This window comes from Choloepus didactylus, chromosome 5, assembly GCF_015220235.1.
Source record: "Choloepus didactylus isolate mChoDid1 chromosome 5, mChoDid1.pri, whole genome shotgun sequence".
NCBI classification, from domain to species: Eukaryota; Metazoa; Chordata; class Mammalia; order Pilosa; family Megalonychidae; genus Choloepus; species Choloepus didactylus.
Genome location: NC_051311.1, coordinates 8256342 through 8276029, shown reverse-complemented (window position 1 = coordinate 8276029; position 19688 = coordinate 8256342). Strand labels below are relative to the sequence as shown.

The window sequence follows — 19688 nt, the reverse complement described above, 5'->3', positions numbered from 1 at the left end:
TACATTGCGTTTGCATGCATGCTGTGTTGGGCATCGTTCAGGGACAAGCTGGGCATGGGAAAATGAAGTCGTGGCCCGTAAGAATGGAAGTGATTGCTCTTCTTATGAATTTGCAATGATGCTTTTTCTCACTCCCGCCCAGGCATATTCTCAAGATGCCTACCTGAAAGGCAATGACGCCTACAGCGGCAAAGCACACAACATCCCCGAACCACCGCCTGTTTGCTACCCCTGGCTAGCCTCTGCCCCTGCAGCCATGGCGCAGCCAGCAGAAGCGTCTCCTCCAGATTCCTCCGTGAATAAGCATCAAAGCAGCACACCGGTACTGACCCAGCCTGGCCGGGCCTACAGAATGGAAATACAAGTGCCTCCATCCCCAACCGACGTTGCAAAATCAAACACGGCGGTGTGCGTGTGCAACGAGAGTGTGAGGACCGTCATCGTGCCTTCTGAGAAGGTGGTGGACCTGTTAACCAACAGAAACAGCCACGCGGGTCCCACACACAGAACTGAGGAGGTGAGGTACGGCATCCACGGGCAGACCTCCGTGAAATCGGTGTCAAGAACCACGTCACCACCTTCGTCATTGATTCCCACCGCCCACCTAGTTCATCAGACCACAGGCTCGCCTTCCGGAATTTTACTTAAATCTGGAAATTATGGTGGACATTCCGAAGGAATCCCAAGCAGCAGATCTCAGGCCGTGGATTCTCCTTCAGTGTCTGTTAATCACTATTCCCCAAATTCCCATCAGCACATAGACTGGAAAAACTACAAAACTTACAAAGAGTATATTGATAACCGACGATTGCACATGGGCTGTCGGACAATTCAGGAAAGATTGGACAGTTTAAGAGCAGCGTCTCAGAGCGCCGCAGAGTACAGCGAGGTGGCCCCGGGTCGCACCGCCCTGCAGGTACGACGGAGAAGCACGTCCCACGACCGGGCGCCCCAGTCAGCCCAGAGCCGGCAGCGCAGCGTGTCCCAGGAGAGGCTGCAGGACCCCGTCCTGATGAAGTACTGCCCGCGAAGCGCGTCTCAAGGGGCGCTGACCTCACCGCCCGTCGTCTTCGGTAACCACAGGACTCGTTCTTGGGATTATATTGGAGGACAGGGTGAAGCCTTAGAAAATGTCAATTCCGAAAGTCAAACGCCCGATTCCAACGGAGAACGGAAACAGACTTACAAGTGGAGTGGGTTTACCGAACAGGACGACAGGCGAGGTATTTACGAAAGACCCAGACAGCAAGAAATTCACAAACCTTTCCGAGGCTCAAATTTTACAGTGGCTCCAGCTGTTGTTAATTCTGATCCTAGGCGAATGAGTGGGAGAGGAGCAGGACCTGGGTCCCAGTTTAAAAAAATGCCACCAGATCTAAAACCACTGCAGTCGAGCAGACATGTCCAGACCCCTTGTGGGGCGTCACTGGCTCCAGGTGCTTTGCAGGACAAGTCCCCGCTTGTGAAAGTAAGAAGTAATTCTCTGAAAGCACCTTCTGCACATGTCGCAAAACCATCCTTTATCCCGAATTCATTTGTTGCTGTCAAAGACCAAAAACCAGGAAACCACGTGCATCAAAACAGTCTGTTGAAACAGCCGTCGTGGTCGCGAACAGAGAGTGCCCCGGAACCCCAAGAGGAGACGAGGAAGCCCCCCTCTCTCCCTGGAGCCCCTGCTCAGCTTCTCCTCCATACTGGGGAGAGTTCTGGCATTTCAGATTTGGAATTAGCTGCCAGTCCAGGGAACCAAGATTTAAATTTGCTGGAGGCTGAAATTCAGCAAGCAGACATGTTAGATAGTAAAGAAACTGTCATCCTGAGGGATAAACCACCGTCTGGCCGGCAGACCCCACAGATGCTGAGGCATCAGTCCTACATCTTGGCAGTGAATGACCAGCAGGCCGGCTCGGACACCACCTGCTGGCTGCCCAACGATGCCCGCCGAGAGGTGCACATGAAGAGGATGGAGGACAGGAAGGCCTCGGGGACCAGCCCACCGGGAGACTCCTTGGCTTCCATCCCGTTCATAGGTGAGCTCTTGGGTGTCTGTGTGTGGTCCCACTGTTGGCTGATACGTCGAATGCTGGGACACCCTTTCAGAGAGGTGTCATTTCTCAGTGCAGAAGGTTTACACTAATTTTAGAATGTTTATTCTGAATTCCATGAACTGCTTCAACCAGGGACATGGCTTTTATCCTCCTTAAAAAGTGGTTTCTATTATGATGTTACCTTTTTTTAACTTGATATACTCAGTACCCGTTGTTTAAGTTTTCATTTTGATGAAACAGACTCCTGTCATCCAGGTCCAAGGGACTCAGCAAACCAAATGGTGCGTGTTTTTGATTCCAAAGCCAGGTGGCACCGTTCTGACAATTCATATTTGGTCATTTATTTAAACACTGTCTTTTACTTTCTAAAACTTCTTTCTTTCTAGCTTGGGCTGAAAGAAAAGATGTGTAGTCAGTTTATTTTATTTTAGAATAAATCCTGGAGTAAATTTGGGAAAATTGCTTGAATTGCAAGTAGTGTGCCCCAATCTGTGACACCTGTCACGGTCCCGGGGCCTTAGTACCCCGCACTCCAAGCGTGTCCTCCACCCTGCTGATGGTGTGAGGGCTTCACACGTGAATCAGCTCATGTCCCTTCTCTGATCAGGACTGTCTGTTTACTTACCCTTTCACCAGGTAACCCAGACCATGGCCGCCAGTACCACAGCCCCCCTCACCTGCCTGCACTTCCAGCTCCCCTGGGTCCACTCCTGCCACAGTCTCCCTCCTGCAGCCCTTTTCAGCCACGCCAGGCGCTCTCCACCTGAGGCCTTGGCACCTGCTGCTTCCCTGCCGTGGGGCACATTCTGTAGATGTCCCCGGGGCTCTGCTCAGATGCCACCGCATCGGGGCAGCCTTTCCCAGCCAACTCCCCACCCACGTTCTTCTCCACCCCTTCAGCTGCTTCATGGACCTGCACATCCCTTGTTTCCATCTGACATATTTTGTGTTTTTTGTTTATTACGTGTTTCTCTGCAGAGCTAAAACATAAGCGGCATGAAAGCCATGATTTTAAGTCTTTGTTGATTTCTTTGTCCGTAATATCCAGACCTCTAGGGGAAGAAAGGGTGAAGGATCATTTTGGGATAGTAGTTAAATGTCTGGCAACTCCTCGCCCACATTAGAAACCACGTTCTTATCCTAATTACTCTGCAACTCTAAGACATATTGCCTACAAAACAGGTTATGATGTGTATCCTTTGAACTGTCTTCATTTTACACATGTGAGATGTAAGGTCTGGAGGGGTTAAATAACGTCCCTGAAGTCACACAGTTAACTTCTGGAGCCGGGGGATCTGGGTGTCCCTGATTTGGCCCCATCAAGTGGCCAATTCCAGAGGGCTCATTTAGAAGCCTACCCAAGGAAGGGTGCCCCCTAGAGGTGTGCAGGGCTGTGAGACAGAGGTCCCTGCTCTTATCCACCGTGAAAAGAGTTATCTGTAATTTTACAATATAATAGGCTTCTTTTTGAGTACTATTCAGAGTTTTTCTTTTCTGAGAAACCTTTTTTTTAAGCTGTGGAGCTCTTGGCCTCTGCAAATCAGCTTCTTTAAAAAAATCTTCCACCTCACATTTGTTAGACACCTGATATATTCAGGTTGCAAATTTTGTAAACAGGGAAATCTTGACCTGAATTGTACTCATCTGTACTTACTTGTACACGTAAAGCCAAACTCAGAGAATAGTAGGGTCTTTGTTGTAGAAGGAATCTTACATGTATTGTCCTGACATTTGTGTTGTTGTTGTTGTTTTGATTAGCATTAGACTTCTCATTAGCAAAATCAAGTATTCAGATCCTGGAAGAAAATGAAACAGTGCCTTTCAGGTTCTAAGGAAAAATTATTTTTAACCTAGAATTCCATATTAATTAAATGTGAGAGTAAAACAAAGACAACATTTAGGTACAATAGTATTCAGAAAGTTTACCTTCCTACTGTGAAAGTTAACTTTCTTAGGAAGTGACTTAAGAATGTGCTTGAGCAAAAATGAGGGGTAAGCCATGAAAGAGGAGGATGTGGGGTACAGGAAACCAGGGGAGCCCACCTGGGAGAGAAGGAACCCGGTGGCCCCAGGATTAAGCTGTGTAGCAACAGGAAGGAGGGGAGAGCAGTTAGGCCACCCTGGAGCAAAGCATTAGGAAAAACGGAGAAACTCTGGGGAAATTTATAAGGTGCATAACGAAGGATAGACAATCATAGTGAATTATTGACTGTGCACTGAACAATATTTGCATAATCGTACAATGGAAAAAAATATTAATAGTTTTCAATTTTTCATCTCAGACTTTGGACCAGACTGTGCTGAACTAGAACTTCCTGAGATGAAGGAACTATTCTCTTGTACCATACAAAAAAGTAGCAGCCACTAGCCATATGTGGCTTTTGAAATGTGGCTGGCTAGTTGCAACTAAAGAACTACATTTTAAATCTTATTTCATTTTTTTTAGGTTGAATTTTTTGTATATATGTGTATTTTTTTTATTGTGAACTTAACATATATACGTAACAGTGATAACTTTCAAAGTACAATTTCACAACTTGTTAAAAAGCAAATTTCAAAGACTGTCACGGGCCACAGTTCTACAACTTCAGCCATTTCCATTATTGTAAAATATTTCATATATATAGAAAGGTGTCAATTCTTGATGTACAGCTCAACAAACAGTTATATAGGCAATTTCAAAAATCGTTATGGGTTACAGTTCCACAGTCTCACCCCCTTCCCCATTATACGACAGAAGGCATGAACAGAAAGGTGAGGACCTTCAAGACACAATTCACCGAGCAGCTGTAGAGCAAATCCCAAGGGATGCCATAGGCTTCAGTTCCCCCATGTCATTTACCTCCTTCCAGCCATTCCAACACCCCAGCATCCAAAACAATATATAATTATATAAAGTTTCAGCATTCATAGACCTTTGTTAAATCTTATCTTGTTTGTTGCCACCCCTTCCTCTCACTTAATCTTTCTGCGTCTTCAGAGGGGTCCATGCAGCGAGCACCCTAACTTGTTCATATTGAAAGGGGTTGTCGACAGTATGGGGAAGGGGCTGCATCTGGTTGTTGATCTTAAAGAGGCTGTTACCTGTGGGTTTTAGGACTTGTCGGGTATAGGAACACTCTGGTGGATTTAAGTTTCTGAAAGATAAAACTTAGTGAGTGAATCTTTCATAGAATCTCAGGTAGGGACCTAGGTATTTGGTAAGGGCATGGCATACTGTGGCCATGTGGGATGTCTAGCTGCAGCTTGCATAAGAGAAACTTCCTGGATGGCCTCTCGACTCTATTTGGGATCTCTCAGCCACTGTGACCTCAGCTTGTTACCTTTCTTTTTCCCCCCTTTTGGTCAAGTAGGCATTTTCAAGCCCTTGCTGCCAGGGCCAGGTTCATTCCCTGGGGAGTCATGTCCCTCGTGGCGGGGGTGCGGAGGGGTATTTGCTGAGTTGGGCTTAGAGAGAGAGAGGTCACATCTGAGCAACAAAAGAGGTTCCCTGGAGGTGCCTCTTAGGCATAATTATAGGAGAGCTCAGCCTCCTTTTACAAACCCTAAATTTCACGAGAGCAAGCTTGATTTATTAAATAGTGGGTTCCTAACTTCATTTAATCTATGGTCTATCCCAAGATTAATGGTCAGTTTCTTACATTATCTTCACTTTGTTGTACAATCATCACTCTCAACTTCAAACAATTACAACATAAGACATCCCAGAGCTCTTATCAGCTGCTAATTATTCATCTCTAGTATTGATGTAGAGTTGGTAAGACATTGCTATTAAATATAGTCTTTAATACATAGTGGGTAGTTTTTCCATACCACTCTGTGCCCTGACATTTTGTAGAAGGCAGTTGAGATCTGATGATTGTTTTATGACTATAAAAGATACAAGTCCTGCAAAATGTGACTGTATTACGTAGACCTTTGAGATCTTATCAGAAACATTGGTATAGCATTTTTTCCTACTTAATAAGAACAATATAATCAGATTATACTAGAGTAATAAAAAGTGCTAGTTATATACTGTTTATTCCTAGTTACTATAAAGTACGAGGATAAACCAAAGACTCAATTATGTTATTCAAGAGAGGGCTTTAGCCAAGGTATAAAATTATAAAGATTTAGAAACATGAAGCAAATGCACCATTTTATTTGTTTATTCGTTTAGAATGAAAATGCTCACTAATTAGTTCTGATCAGCTTCTGCTTAATGTACTGATGATCTCTTCAGAGTTCGTAGTAGATAGAATCTTTGTTTTATGCAGCATGGCTTTTAAAAAGTCACGCAGCCTAGAAATGTCTTTACGGTCCATTTATCTCATATATGCCACTTAGAACCTTACTATACAGCATGTGATTCTCCTGTGCCGTGTCAGTTACACAGCACCAGGGGATAGAGATGAACAAAACTGAGAGGTGAAACAGCATTTATTTTGCCACATTTCTATATGTGAACGTTGTCCGCAGATGTAAGCATCCTGGAAGGTTTCTGCGGTGGCACAACACCATCTCCCCAGGTTTTTCCAGCGTTATCGTGGCTCTTATAGAATGTCTCAGATGTGCTATTTGAAGTAAAGGCATTGAAAAGAATTGAATTTTAGTATTTCTCTGACTTTTTTTTTTTAAGAACATCTTCAATTTCTAACCTTTCTTTACAGATACCTTAGCGTATTCTTTGGCTAGATCAGCCCAAAGTGGGTGCTCGGGCTGGGGGTCATTCACCAGTGCAATGAGGGACTGGATTGCTTGGTCGGTTTTGGCGGCTGGCTTCCAGTTTTCAGCACTAATTACCAGCAGACAGACCTGCCCCTTTTCATCGATAATCTGGGTGGTAGGTCTTTGTTTTAAATGTGGTCTTTGGTGGTTTGAATGGGTACTCTGCTGGAAAGTTGATTTTGATTCTGGAGGTCCCCTTACCATATGGAGGGTTGTCAGAAACAATAAGCCCTTGCCAAGTCAATAAATTAGCTTCATCAACCTGGATGTTACGAAAGTTTTTCATCCCACATTTGCGAATTTCTTCACGCTCCTTCATCAGCCTCTTGCTGGCTGCCATCTTAGATCTGGTGCTGCTGCTTTCCCACCTCTCTGACTTTTAGAGTGTGACATCAAAAGTATACTTCCTTTTGCTTACTATACTTGACCTTTTACTGTGAAAAGCTTTTAGCTCTTCAATTAACTAAAAATCCTTTCCTCTAACTGGGAAGTCAAGAAGATACTTGTCTGCTCTAGAAATTGTGTTCTTAAATATGTAAATACCTGATTGATAGGGATAATAATAATTATTATTTTGAAAGCCTTTTATTAGTGGGCTTTAAAATTTTATGTGACCCATATGTTTCTCTTTCCAATCTAGTTATTTAAAAATACGTACTTAGGTGGTAGTGGGACAGACAACAGCCTTGCAGTGGAGTAAGAGACTATTTGTAATGTTTTCCCAAAGTATGTTCCAGGAACACGTAACTCCATTAGATCATAATAAGTGTTATTAAGAAAATAAAAGTCCAGTGATCAAATAAATTGAGAAATGCTGGGTTTAAATAGTTAAGCAAGTTTGCTTGTTGTTTTTCTTTTTTCCATAGGCCTTCTCAGAATCATTATTGTATTGCTGAATACACTTTTGCTTAGTAGTATTTGACCACAAAACCTTTTGTTTAGAGTATCTCATGGGTTTAGTGTGCCATAAGACACACTTTGGGAAATGTTGGCATGCACTTTATGCTGTTATATGGGACATTTAAATTATGAGGACAGCAAGGAAGAAATTAAGCTTTGTTGTTTAATATCTATTATTTTTCTTGTGTAACAGAGTCTTAGAAAAACGAAGTGAAGAAACCACTTTATTTGCTTCTAATTTAGGAATATTAGTCTTTAACAGTTTTTTGTTTATCCTCCCCCTCCCCCCCAATTTATAAAGCTTCATAGTGTGTCCTGAAAATAAATGTCAACTTCTTTTACAAGTAAGCAGAAAAAAATAGAAAATGAACTGCTCACAAACAATTTGACAGTTAGTGGAAGGTGTTGAAATTTATCCTACAGTCATGACTTTCTGCATTTCATTAATTTACACGACTCATAGCTATTCATATAGAGATACTGGCTGTATTACCCGCAATCAAGTTTTCATCTCAAGTTCACTGTTTTCCCTCCTTTTGCCATATGTCATTAATACTCCTTATTCTTCTTACCCCAAAGTTGGCTGATGTGTGTGCATAGGTAAATTTAGTGTTAGCCCAAGGAGAATTGAATTAGCTGGGCATGGTCTTATTGGCACTGTCATTTTAAACCAGTTTAGAAGTTTAAGCGTCTGGCACAGTATCTGTCCAGGTGAGCTTAGCTCTCTGGAATTGACCCAGCAGGGAGGGGCAACTGGCCCATTAAAACCGAGCCTCTCCCTCGGGGCTCTCCAGTCTCGGATGCCAACTGAGACATCAGAGGATGATGCACTAGCCCCCAGCCCCTCTCTTATACTAATACATACTCAGGCTTTCTGCAGAGCAGATAATCTATTTATGAAACAGAATAATTATTCTCTATTTTATAATTTTAAGAGCCTTTCCATATATCAGCTTTTTCCAAAACTGACTCCACCAGTCCTTAAGCTTAGAGTTGGATTAGAGATTTCTGCTTCCACTATTTGCCTAAAGATGTGAGCAAATTTTTAGTATAATAACAAAGCTAACAAAAAACTTGTGTAGTGCTTTATAACCTGCCAAGTATTTTAGTACCAGTCCTTATAACCTGGTGAGCAGTTTTGGGTAGGAATGAATAACTCCACTTTATAGATAAGGAAAGCTAAGTCGTTTGGTTGAGCTCTCTCCGTGGGTAAAGGAGAGAGCTGATTGTCTGCTGGCTCCAAATTTCATATTCTTTCCACTGTGTCCCCAACTGTCCATAAAATTTAAATCTTGGCTTTTTTTTCTATTTTAAAATCTTGGCTTGAAAAATAATTCCACTTTTAATATTTACCATTTTTAGCTCAGAATTCTCAAGTTTGAATTGGCATCTTTTCAGTAAATAAATATATTTGTTCCAAGTTCACTAACAAAATCTTGCCTTTTTATTTCTTTTGGAAATAGCATTAGCTTTTATTCTAAAATGTTTCATAATCATCTATAGCACACCTTTATAGATTACCATGCTTATTTATTTAGAAAAATAAGTTGGGAAGAAACAAAACTCACCGCTTATAAAATCTATGTAGTTGTTTCTCTAACAAAGACTTTCTATTTCAGCTAAATACATTAATGATGTTAATTAGACCCATTAGTGACTACATTCCCAGCTAGATCTACTAGTTTTAAAAATAAATCCAAATTTCTAAAACTCTGCAATGATTCCCTGGTTTATAAAAATCTAAAACAATTTTATATTTTTACGTAAAATCCACAGATAATTCTGCTTCTTTAGTGGATTTGTAATTGTGGTTCCCTTAAACTAGAATTGGTGCTTCTGATAACCACTCTACCTTCTTTATTTTATAAGTAAAGAATCTAACACCCAGAAAAATTAAGTGGCTTTCACAAAGTCAAACCAGATAGGACCCAGGTCTTGTGGCCTCGCTACCCATTTCTAGTAGTTTGCTTCGTATATGTGTAGCAAAATTGAAAGTTAGTAATTTTAACAAAAGATTAGTGAAATTGGTGGTAGGCACTTATTAAATTCTCTTTTAAGTCAAGGTTGGATTTCTTGAAATTAATACTTCTGGCATTTGTCAGCTTGGCTGCTGGGCCATTTTTCATTCGTGTATGCGTGTGCACACACTCAGGCCACATCCATGCCCCCTCACCCTGCCCCACGATGAAATCTTAAAAGCTTAACTGGTCTGATCTATGGAAATGCAGAACGGCATCAAAGTAAATGCATCAAAGTAAATGCAACCCGTTCTCTTAGCAAATGCCCTTTTTAAAATTGGAGCAGTTGCTATAGTGATGTAAGTGACATCAGGCTGGCCTGTGCCCACTCTCGTTGGTCCCGGTCCTGCCCCTGACGTTGCACCTTCTTGCCCCTGCCCTCACCTCATCACCCACCCCTCGAACACACACCGGGTGGCAGCTCCCCCAGATCTGTTCCTCCACAGCCCCTCACTCAGCACCAGCCACCACGGGGGCAGGTTAAGTTTGAGCAAAGTATCGATTCAAAACCCACCACCTCCTAACCTTTCCTAGTCGTGTTGGCTGGGTAGCAGGGAGGGACAGAATCGGTTATTAAAATAACCAAGTCTCAGAATGACTTTCAAAACCACCAAATGTTAGTTTAATTTCAGGTTTGTTAAATGGACCATTAAAGAAGCTTGGTCTTAATGAAAAAACTTAATTCTAATTATGATAATGAGTTGAATTATTATTGTAAAACGTGGGGATATTTGAACTGGGTGATGGTACCCCTTACCACTATTTATAGAAGTTAACAAACCAGGATTTACTCCTTCTAGAACTCTTTTTATAATTAGTGAAAAATGTTCAGTGAGTTTATATAGGTTGTCTTGATGATCAGAGATTAGAAATACACATTAAGACATTAGTAGCTTATTGTTTAAACATTTTTTTCTAACCATGCTTCTTTTTTAAGAAAAAAAAAAAAGTAAATGGAGTTTCTTGAGCATGCCATTGTTATTAATCCCCCAAACTTTTTCACCCAGTGTTCAGTCATCAGTATTAATAGGGTTAAGTAAAATTTGCCTCAAGATCATTTTTTAGGATGACTTGACTTCATTGGGTTTATTTTTTAAAAAAATCATTTAATTCACTTAAAAAATGAAAACAAAACTGTGGTATTGCCAAAGATTAATACATTTTTTATCAACGAAGAAAGGGCTTGTGCTAGCCTATTAAAAAGATAATTCAACCTTATAGAACTCCTTGTTCATCTCCTTTGATTTATAGATATAATCTCAGAATGTAAATTTTAGAAAGGGACTTTTGTCCCATTTGAATTTCTTTTTAAGACAAGATAATACATTAACAGTATTTATGTTCCTTTTTCTTAAAGAGAAGAAAAAAATCGCAAAGATTTTTAAACACATTTTAAGGCATAGATTGGCTTTTTAGGTCATTTGCAGTGAATGTCCCTTCTTGTAGCAGTTGGAACAGAAAGTTTTTTCAGTTTTTATATTTTTAGATACTTGTTGTTGCTATTCTGGAACCATGTATGTAATTTTATATTAGTCACAATTTCTTCCAACTTGTAGAAATTTATGACTCTCCTTGTAACACCCAGTTTGCTCCATCATCAAAATTAATGAGTAACTAATATTATCGCATTAATATGCCTTGGATTGTTGGGCTTTAATTCAGGGCATGGGTTAGGACTGATTCTTCCCAGCAGAGGTGAAATGAAAATATGTCAAGGAACTGCTTTTTCTGCCTCAGTCTATGTCAGAAACATCTGATGATTCCACTGAACTGTCTCAGGTTATTCTCAACCAAAATTATAAACTGTAAACAACACTGACTGTGCGCTTCTTTCCAGAATACGTCAATTCTGGGAAAGGTCCCTCTGAGCCACGCTCCTTCTAGATGGGTCTTTCTGGTCTGTGCACTGACCCGCAGCCCAGGGCATCAGACACGACGAGGGGTGACATGTGCTTGTTTGTCAAAGGAGCTAGAAACACACCATGCTCCACTCTTTTTTTTTTTGTAGTAAAGAATTGGATTAATTTTATTTAACCCAAAATTCGCCAAATTTATGTGGCTCCCTTTTTGTTGAGTAATATCTATTGGCATGTCAAGCACACTTAGGAAAATCTTGTTTAGACCCTAGTTTCTGCCGTCTAAATCTGCACCATTCAATTAAATAACCTGTAGATCATTAAAGGCAACAGGCTATTTTGACCTATAACAAGTGGGATACACAAATGATCATCCAAATTCATGACCAGAAGTCTTCCAGGAATCTATAATTAGCAAATTTCATGTTTGTAAATTGCTGTTAACACTTGTTGCTCTAAGTGTGGTCCATGAATCAGCAGCATCAACATGTCAGCCCTAACCCAGACCCCCTGAATCATACTCTGCAGTTTAACAAGATCCCCAGGTGATTCATATGCACATCGAAGACTGAGAAGACCTACTGTGAACTGGAAGCTGCAATAGATGTTCGCTTTGTTATTTTTCTTTTAATTTTTATTGAGATTGTTCACATACCGTACAATTATCCAAAGATCCAAAGTGGACAATCAGTTGCCCCTGGTACCCTCATACAGCTGTGCATCCATCACCACACTTAATTTTTGTTCAATTTTTACAACCTTTTCATTACTCCAGACAAGAAATAGAGTGAGAGAAGAAAAAAAAAGAAAAAGAAAAAGAAAAGGAAACTCAAATCCTCCCATATCCCTAACCAACCCTCCTCCATTGTTGACTCATAGTATTGGTATAGTACATTTGTTACTGTTTATGAATGAACGTTGAAATACGACTAACTGTAGTATATAGTTTGCGATGGTATATATTTTTTCCCTATGTGCCTCTCTATTATTAACTTCTAGTTATAGTGTCATACATTTGTTCTAGTTCATGAAAGAGATTTCTAATATTTGTATAGTTAATCACGGACATTGCTCACCACAGGATTCAGTTTTATACGTTCCCGTCTTTTGACCTCCAACTTTCCTTCTGGTGACATATATGACTCTGAGCTTCCCCTTTCCACCACCTTCACACACCTTTCAGCACTGTTAGTTATTCTCACATCTTGCTACAGACCCCTCTGTTCCTTTCCAAACATTTAAGTTCACCCTAGTTGAACATTCTACTCATACTAAGCAACCGCTCTCCATTCTTTAGGCTCGTTCTGTATCTTCTAGCCTTATATTTCATGTCTATGAGTTTACATATTATAATTAGTTCCTATCAGTGAGACCCTTCAATATTTGTCTTATGTGTCTGGCTTATTTCACTCAGTATATTGCCCTCAAGGTTTCGTCATCACCCCTTTTTTTTTTTTTAAGATGGTTTTGTTCACATGCCATACGTTCCATCCTAAGTAAACAATTGATGGTTCCCTGTATAGTCACATATTTATGTGTTCACCACCCTCACTACTATCTATATAAGGGCATCTACATTTCTTCCACAAGGCAGGAGGGAGAGTCAAAGAAGGTGGAGAGGCAAAAGAAAGAGGAAACAGAAAGAGGAAGAAAAAAAAATGACAGCTAGGAAGCAGCAAAAGGAAAGATAACCTTAAATCAAAGTGGAATAAAGAGTCAGACAACACCACCAATATCAAGTGTCTCACACCCCTCCCCTATCCCTCCCTTATCTACATTTACCTTGGTATATCACCTTTGTTACATTAAAGGGAGCATAATACAATGAGTCTGTTACTTACAGTCTCTAGTTTATGCTGATTGCATCCCTCCCCCAATGCCTCCCCATTTTTAACATCTTGCAAGGTTGACATTCACTTGTTCCCCCTCATGAAAGAACATATTTGTACATTTTATTACAATTGTTGAATACTCTAGATTTCACGGAGTTACACAGTCCCATTCTTTATCTTTCCTCCTTTCTTCTGGTGTCCCACATGCTCCCAACCCTCCTCTGTTAACCATATTCATATTTATCTTTGTTCAGTGTACATACCTTGCTGTGCTACCATCTCCAAAAAAAATTGTGTTCCAAACCACACACTCCTGTCTTCTATCACTCTGTAGTGTTCCCTTTAGTATTTCCTGTAGGGCAGGTGTCTTGTTCGTAAAGTCTCTCATTGTCTGTTTGTTGGAAAATATTTTGAGCTCTCCCTCATATTTGAAGGACAGCTTTGTTGGATATAGGATTCTTGGTTGGCGGTTTTTCTCTTTCAGTATCTTAAATATATCACACCACTTCCTTCTTGCCTCCATGGTTTCTGCTGAGAGATCTGCACATAGTCTTATTAAACTTCCTTTGTATGTGATGGATCACTTTTCTCTTGATGCTTTCAGGATTCTCTCTTTGTCTTTGACATTTGATAATCTGATTATTAAGTGTCTTGGCGTAGGCCTATTCAGATCTCTTCTGTTTGGAGTACGCTGTGCTTCTTGGATCCGTAATTTTATGTCTTTCATAAGAGATGGGAAATTTTCATTGATTATTTCCTCCATTATTGCTTCAGCCCCCTTTCCCTTCTCTTCCCCTTCTGGGACACCAATGATACGTATATTCTTGTATTTCATTTCATCCTTAAGTTCGCAGTGACATTGCTCATATTTTTTCATTCTTTTCTCCATCTGCTCCTTTGCATGTAGGTTTTCAGGTGTTTTGTTCTCCAGTTCCTGACTGTTTTCTCCTGCCTCTTGAGATCTGCTTTTGTATGTTTCCACTGTGTCTTTCGTCTCTTGTGTTGTGCCTTTCATTTCCATAGATTCTGCTCGTCGTTTTTTTGAGCTTTCAATTTCTGCCTTATGTATGCCCAGTGTTTTCTTTAGAGCCTTTATCTCTTTTGCCAAATCTTCTCTAAACTTTTTGAATTGATTTAGCATTAGTTGTTTAAATTCCTGTATCTCAGTTGAAGTGTATGTTTGTTCCTTTGACTGGGCCATAACTTCGTTTTTCCTAGTGTAGGTTGTAGTTTTTTGTTGTCTAGGCATCTCACCTCCTAGGCTACCCCAATCAGGTTTTCCCAGATGAGAACAGGCTCAGGTCACAGAAGGAGGAAATATTCAGTATCCAGTTTCCTTGATGGTTTTTCTTAGAGGATTGACATACCCTGTGCTTTTCTGCCTGGCAGGTGCGCCTGTCAGCCTGTCATGGGCTGGTGTAAGGGGGTGTGGCCAGTGGCTCTCCTCTCCCAGGCTCTGGGGTCTGGTTCTGAATATAAGGCAGGTAGTAGAGCTGGGCCTCTCCTTTTCCTCTTAGGAAGCTATGCCCCCTCCAGAGAGATCGGCTGCATATCAATAAATTCTTTGTTTCTCTGACTCTGCTGGTCAAAGTGCTGAGATTTTAAAATGGCTGAGGCTTTCTCTACTGAAAAGAGCTGCGAGCTGAAAACAGCTGAGGCTATCTCCACAGAGAGAGAAAGGGACAGAAAGCTCCCAGATTCACCCGTCAGCCAGAGACAGCACCCGATCTTCTGGGCTCCCCGTCCTGAGACAGATATGTCCCCTGACTCTCCCAAGTCAGTCGTCACCAAAAGCCTCTCTCTGCTTGTTTGGGATTCGCTGTCTGTACTGAGCAGTTAACATTAAAACCCCAGTTGGAGCTGGGCTGAGGTCCACTCATTGTTCAGAGGGTGCTGCTTTCTAGCACTGGGAGGCTTCTGTGAGGGAGGGGCTCTTGGCTCGGGTCCACAGTTTTTACTTACAGATTTTATGCTGCGATCATGGGCATTCCTCCCAATTCATGTTGGTGTATGATGACAGTCACGTTTGTCTCCCTGCAGTTATTCCAGGTTATTTACTAGTTTTTCGGTAGTTTATGAATTGTTCCAGGGGGACTAACTGGCTTCCACTCCTCTCTATGCCGTCATCTTAGCTCCTCTGCCATGCTCCACTCTTAATGGTCAAAATTCTCTTGGTTGCAAATGACAGAAACTCATTTCACATCAGCTCAAGTCAAAAAGGAATTTCAGTTCCGACTAGGAAGTTCTGGTGGGCCCAGTTCCCCGCGTGCTGCTTCCAGGCGCTCAGGGGAGATGCCAGGACTGCATCCCCTTTTCTCAGTTTGGCATCTTCATTCTCAGATTCTTTTTCTCTGTGTGCTGGAAAAGATGGGCATGGGCAGCTCGTAGTTTCCTCCCTTTCGCGATCCCTGGGAAGGGCAGAGGGAGGCCGTAATGCCTGGTGTCCATATGTCGAATCTGATGGAAACACTGTAATGGGCCCTGGGTTGGACTCACAGGGGTGGGCTCCCATGACGTGCCAGGCCCCGAGCAGATGCCCACCCGGAGGATGAGGAGCTGCCCTCGTGGACAATTCCGGGGAGCCTCGAAGACGGCGACGTATCCTCAGGGAGAGCGGTGTGTGTCCTCTTCCGGAATATGAGCTCCACGAGATGAAACTATTTGCCAGTTTAACAGATAAAAAACAGTATATGGTGCTATTTTATCTTGAGTTTATTTGATTATGTCATTACTAGTTGGGCTTTCCCAAGGTTTTTGGGTTTTTTTTTTACATTTTTATTAGGCTTTTGTATTCTGTGAGTTAACTTTTCATGTGGTTGGTTCTTTTTCAGTAGTGATGTTTGTGGTTCTTATTTGTAGGAACTCTTTATATTAGAGTTTCCATTCTTTTATCTTGCTTTGTTGTTTGAAAAACAACTTTATAACAGTTTTATATAATTTTACAGTATGCCTGCTGGATTTTTTTACATGTCTACATTTTTCTTGATTTATGAAATCTTTTAAATGTATTTTTAGCATATTATTTGGTAAAAATTATTCATATTTCTATAATCAGTTTAACCATAATAACTTAAAATATTCTCCATTTGGGAAAGATTCAAATTGAATTGTGGAGTATATATTATCTGTGGAAATTGATTATTTATCTACTTGGAAAACACTTTTCTTCAAAAGTAAAACAAAATTTTTTTATATATGCCCTTTTTTTTTTTTAACATAAGGAACAGTAATGACATTGAATTTTAACATGTAACAACTTAGATGGCCTCCTCTGTGCTCTCCTTATTATATAATACACAGTACATTATATAATACACATGGGCACATGTGTATATATCCAGTAGTTATATAATGTATAATAAGTATAATATTATATGTTATGAAGTGTCGGGGGGCTTTTAGTGAACAAAGTAGATTGAGGCCTTAATTCTAAGTCAGTCCTTTGATTATGTAACTCGACCGTATCTCCCCAGAGACACAGTTGCTCTGCTTTGAGAAAGTGTCATAAAGGAGCATCTTCTGTGTTTTTTCAAATACCCTATTTTACTATTTATAGGTATTTTTAAAAATACCTATTTTACTATTTTCATTACAGAAATCTCTCCAAACCATTAATGCTGCAAATGCCAGATAATTTCTAAAGAATATGTTCTGTTCCTGTTCATATCAGTAGTCAAAAATCTGTAATAGAATTTTGGACCAGGAGCCTCCAGAAGACTAGCTCAATTAGCACTTATTTATCATTTGAAAAACTTTGTTAAGTTTGTTGTAATTTAGGTACTAATGATGTCTTTAGAGAAGTAAAATTAAATTTTTATCCTCATTGAGTTTATTTAAAAATTTCTATCTCCTTGGTTTGGGAAAAAGGATTACTACATTCTCACTGATATGGAGGATCAAACTTACAAAATAGGTAGTAGTAAAATTAATTCACAGAGAGATAAATTTTCAAGGTGTCCTCTATTGCTAAAATATAAAGATCTGCTATTAAATAAAATTGGCAAAACATTGGAAATAAGTTTAAGATACTCAGGATTCACTGACTTTAGCCATAAAATGGAAATGTTACAATTTTGCAACATTATTAGTCTTCCTGGTTAAGATGCTGATCATTAAAATGATAGAGCTTTCTTAGAATTTGATCAAAATTAAAACAGTTTGACGTTTTAAATTTTGGAATCAAAGTCCCAGGTCATTGTTAAAGTATTTTCTTTAAAGAGTTTCACTATGGTTTTCTAAAGCTGGGGATATTTAATTTTAAGGATTTTCGTTGTGGCGTCCTATTAACGTACATTCACTTGACTTCAAATATTAGAATTTAAACCACTGACATTTTTACAAGAGCAAGAATTTGTAACAAAGCTATTGTCCACCAATTTGAAAAACAAATTTAAGTTTTAGTCATAGAACAGGGCCTCTGGTGCTAGGCTGTCTGGGTTCAAATTCCGTCCCTACAGCTTTGTAATGTTAAACAAGTTACTTTGTGTCCTGGTTTCTTCAACCATAAAGCAGTCCTCTCCTCATAGGGTTTCCGAAGTATTCAGTAAGTGGAATAACAGGCAAATGTCTACATGCAGCGAGTATCTGCTTTCCGAGTAAACACTGTCCACGCCAGCTGTCTCTACTGTCACGTGAATCCAGTCACATGGGCACTTCTGCCCTTGGCTGATAGTGACAGGCTTTTGAGAAGCTTAAAAGTCATAACACCTAAAATACTTGTATCCTCGACAAGGGCACACGGGCATCGCAAGGGGCCGTAGGTGTTTGTTCCTTCTGGGAGGGAACTCTAATTTACCTGGGAAGAGGGCACCTTTTCTCATTTGACCCATCGTGCCAGGTAGACTGTCTGCAGCCCTGATAAAGTCAGTTCTTCTGGTGACTTATCGACTGTCCATTCTTGTTATTATACAAAAATTGTACACTTGTCTGGGTGAAGGGGATTAAGGTTTTTGGGAATTGATGCTTTGCAACCTAAGCCTTGGCCAAATCACCCTGCTTAGTCTCCTGAAATGAAAATCTGTAATACCTTTATCATTTGAAAAGTAATTCTTGTATTTTGATTCTAAATTTTATTCTAACTTGACTTCTTTTATTGATTTGATTATTGTTCTGATTTAATAGGTTTTGCTCCAATCTGTGTCTTATCATACATCAATGATACGATCTTAGGACAGATCAATGTCTGTCAACTTTGGTGTCTTGATTATCAGTTGATGAAGGGATTAATTTGTGGGCAAAAGAAGCAATGATTTAATTTCTTCTACCATAGTCTCAGAATTATTTGGAATTACTAGAGTAATAACAGATCCAATATGTCATTTTTGGTGTTTTGGTGGTCAGGTATTAAAATCTCTGCCTCTTCTTTTAGTAATGATGATTGATCATTAACCCTATCACTGTGCCAATCAGTAATAACTAGGTCATGTGATGTTTCCATGCTTCTCTTTCATTCTGTTGTGTAGATGAACCAACTAGCCCTAGCGTTGATCACGATCTCGCGCACATCTCTGCTTCCGCTGTTATCGCAGCCTCTTCCTCTGCAGTGCCCTCTCTAGCGACCGTCCCTCCCAGCCTTGCCACCTCCGCCCCGCTAATCCGACGGCAGCTCTCCCACGATCATGGTATGTGCAAACAGTGATTGCCTGGGCCACGCTCATCCTCAGCTCTCCACATAGACCCGTGGGACAGACCGTCCTCTTGACCATTAAAAGAATCTGGAAACTGCTTGAAACGTGTCTAAATGTTGAACTTCAATTACAGAATCTGTTGGACCTCCCAGCCTGGACGCCCAGCCCAGTTCAAAGACAGAAAGATCAAAGTCGTACGACGAGGGATTGGATGATTACAGAGAAGATGCAAAATTGTAAGTCCGTATTTGTATTTGACATGTAAATACTGGATTTAACGATGTCTTATTTTCTGACTTCGTGATATCAGCAATCCAAATAAAAGATTAAATCAAACTTGTTACTTGGTAGCATACATTCAATTGAATTTGTAAAAATTTCATTTTTAAAAATCGTAATATATGAACACAGCTCAAATATTTATATGTTAAATATTCCTTACTGTCATGACCTCCAGCCACCCAGTTCTACTCTCAGACAGAACTATATTTCTGTTTTCTTCTGTATCATTCCAGAGGTCTTCTGTGCATACCATCCCACATAGACACTTACACATGCTTATAAATAGGTATCTATGTGTATACTCCTATTGTTTTTAAAACACATGATGATAGCAGCTACCCACACTCTCCAGCTTTGCTATTTTCGCCTAAAGACATGCCTTTGAGATCATCCAGAGCATCTGTGCCCATCTTGT

The 19688-nt window shown here is 40.4% G+C and overlaps 1 protein-coding gene and 1 pseudogene across 13 annotated transcripts in view; one reads left to right on the top strand and one right to left on the bottom strand.

Moving 5' to 3' along the window:
- Positions 1 to 19688, top strand: part of ARHGAP21 (Rho GTPase activating protein 21) — a 141065-nt gene that overhangs the window by 99426 nt on the left and 21951 nt on the right. For 12 of the 13 annotated variants that reach the window (XM_037837865.1, XM_037837864.1, XM_037837867.1 and 9 more), the window contains 3 exons: positions 143 to 2030; positions 18827 to 18985; positions 19125 to 19227. In XM_037837865.1, coding sequence (XP_037693793.1) covers positions 143 to 2030; positions 18827 to 18985; positions 19125 to 19227 — 2150 coding nt within the window. The remainder of the gene's footprint in view (positions 1 to 142; positions 2031 to 18826; positions 18986 to 19124; positions 19228 to 19688) is intronic. The other variant, XM_037837871.1, reaches the window with a different exon arrangement.
- LOC119534721 lies at positions 6684 to 7098 on the bottom strand (annotated as a pseudogene).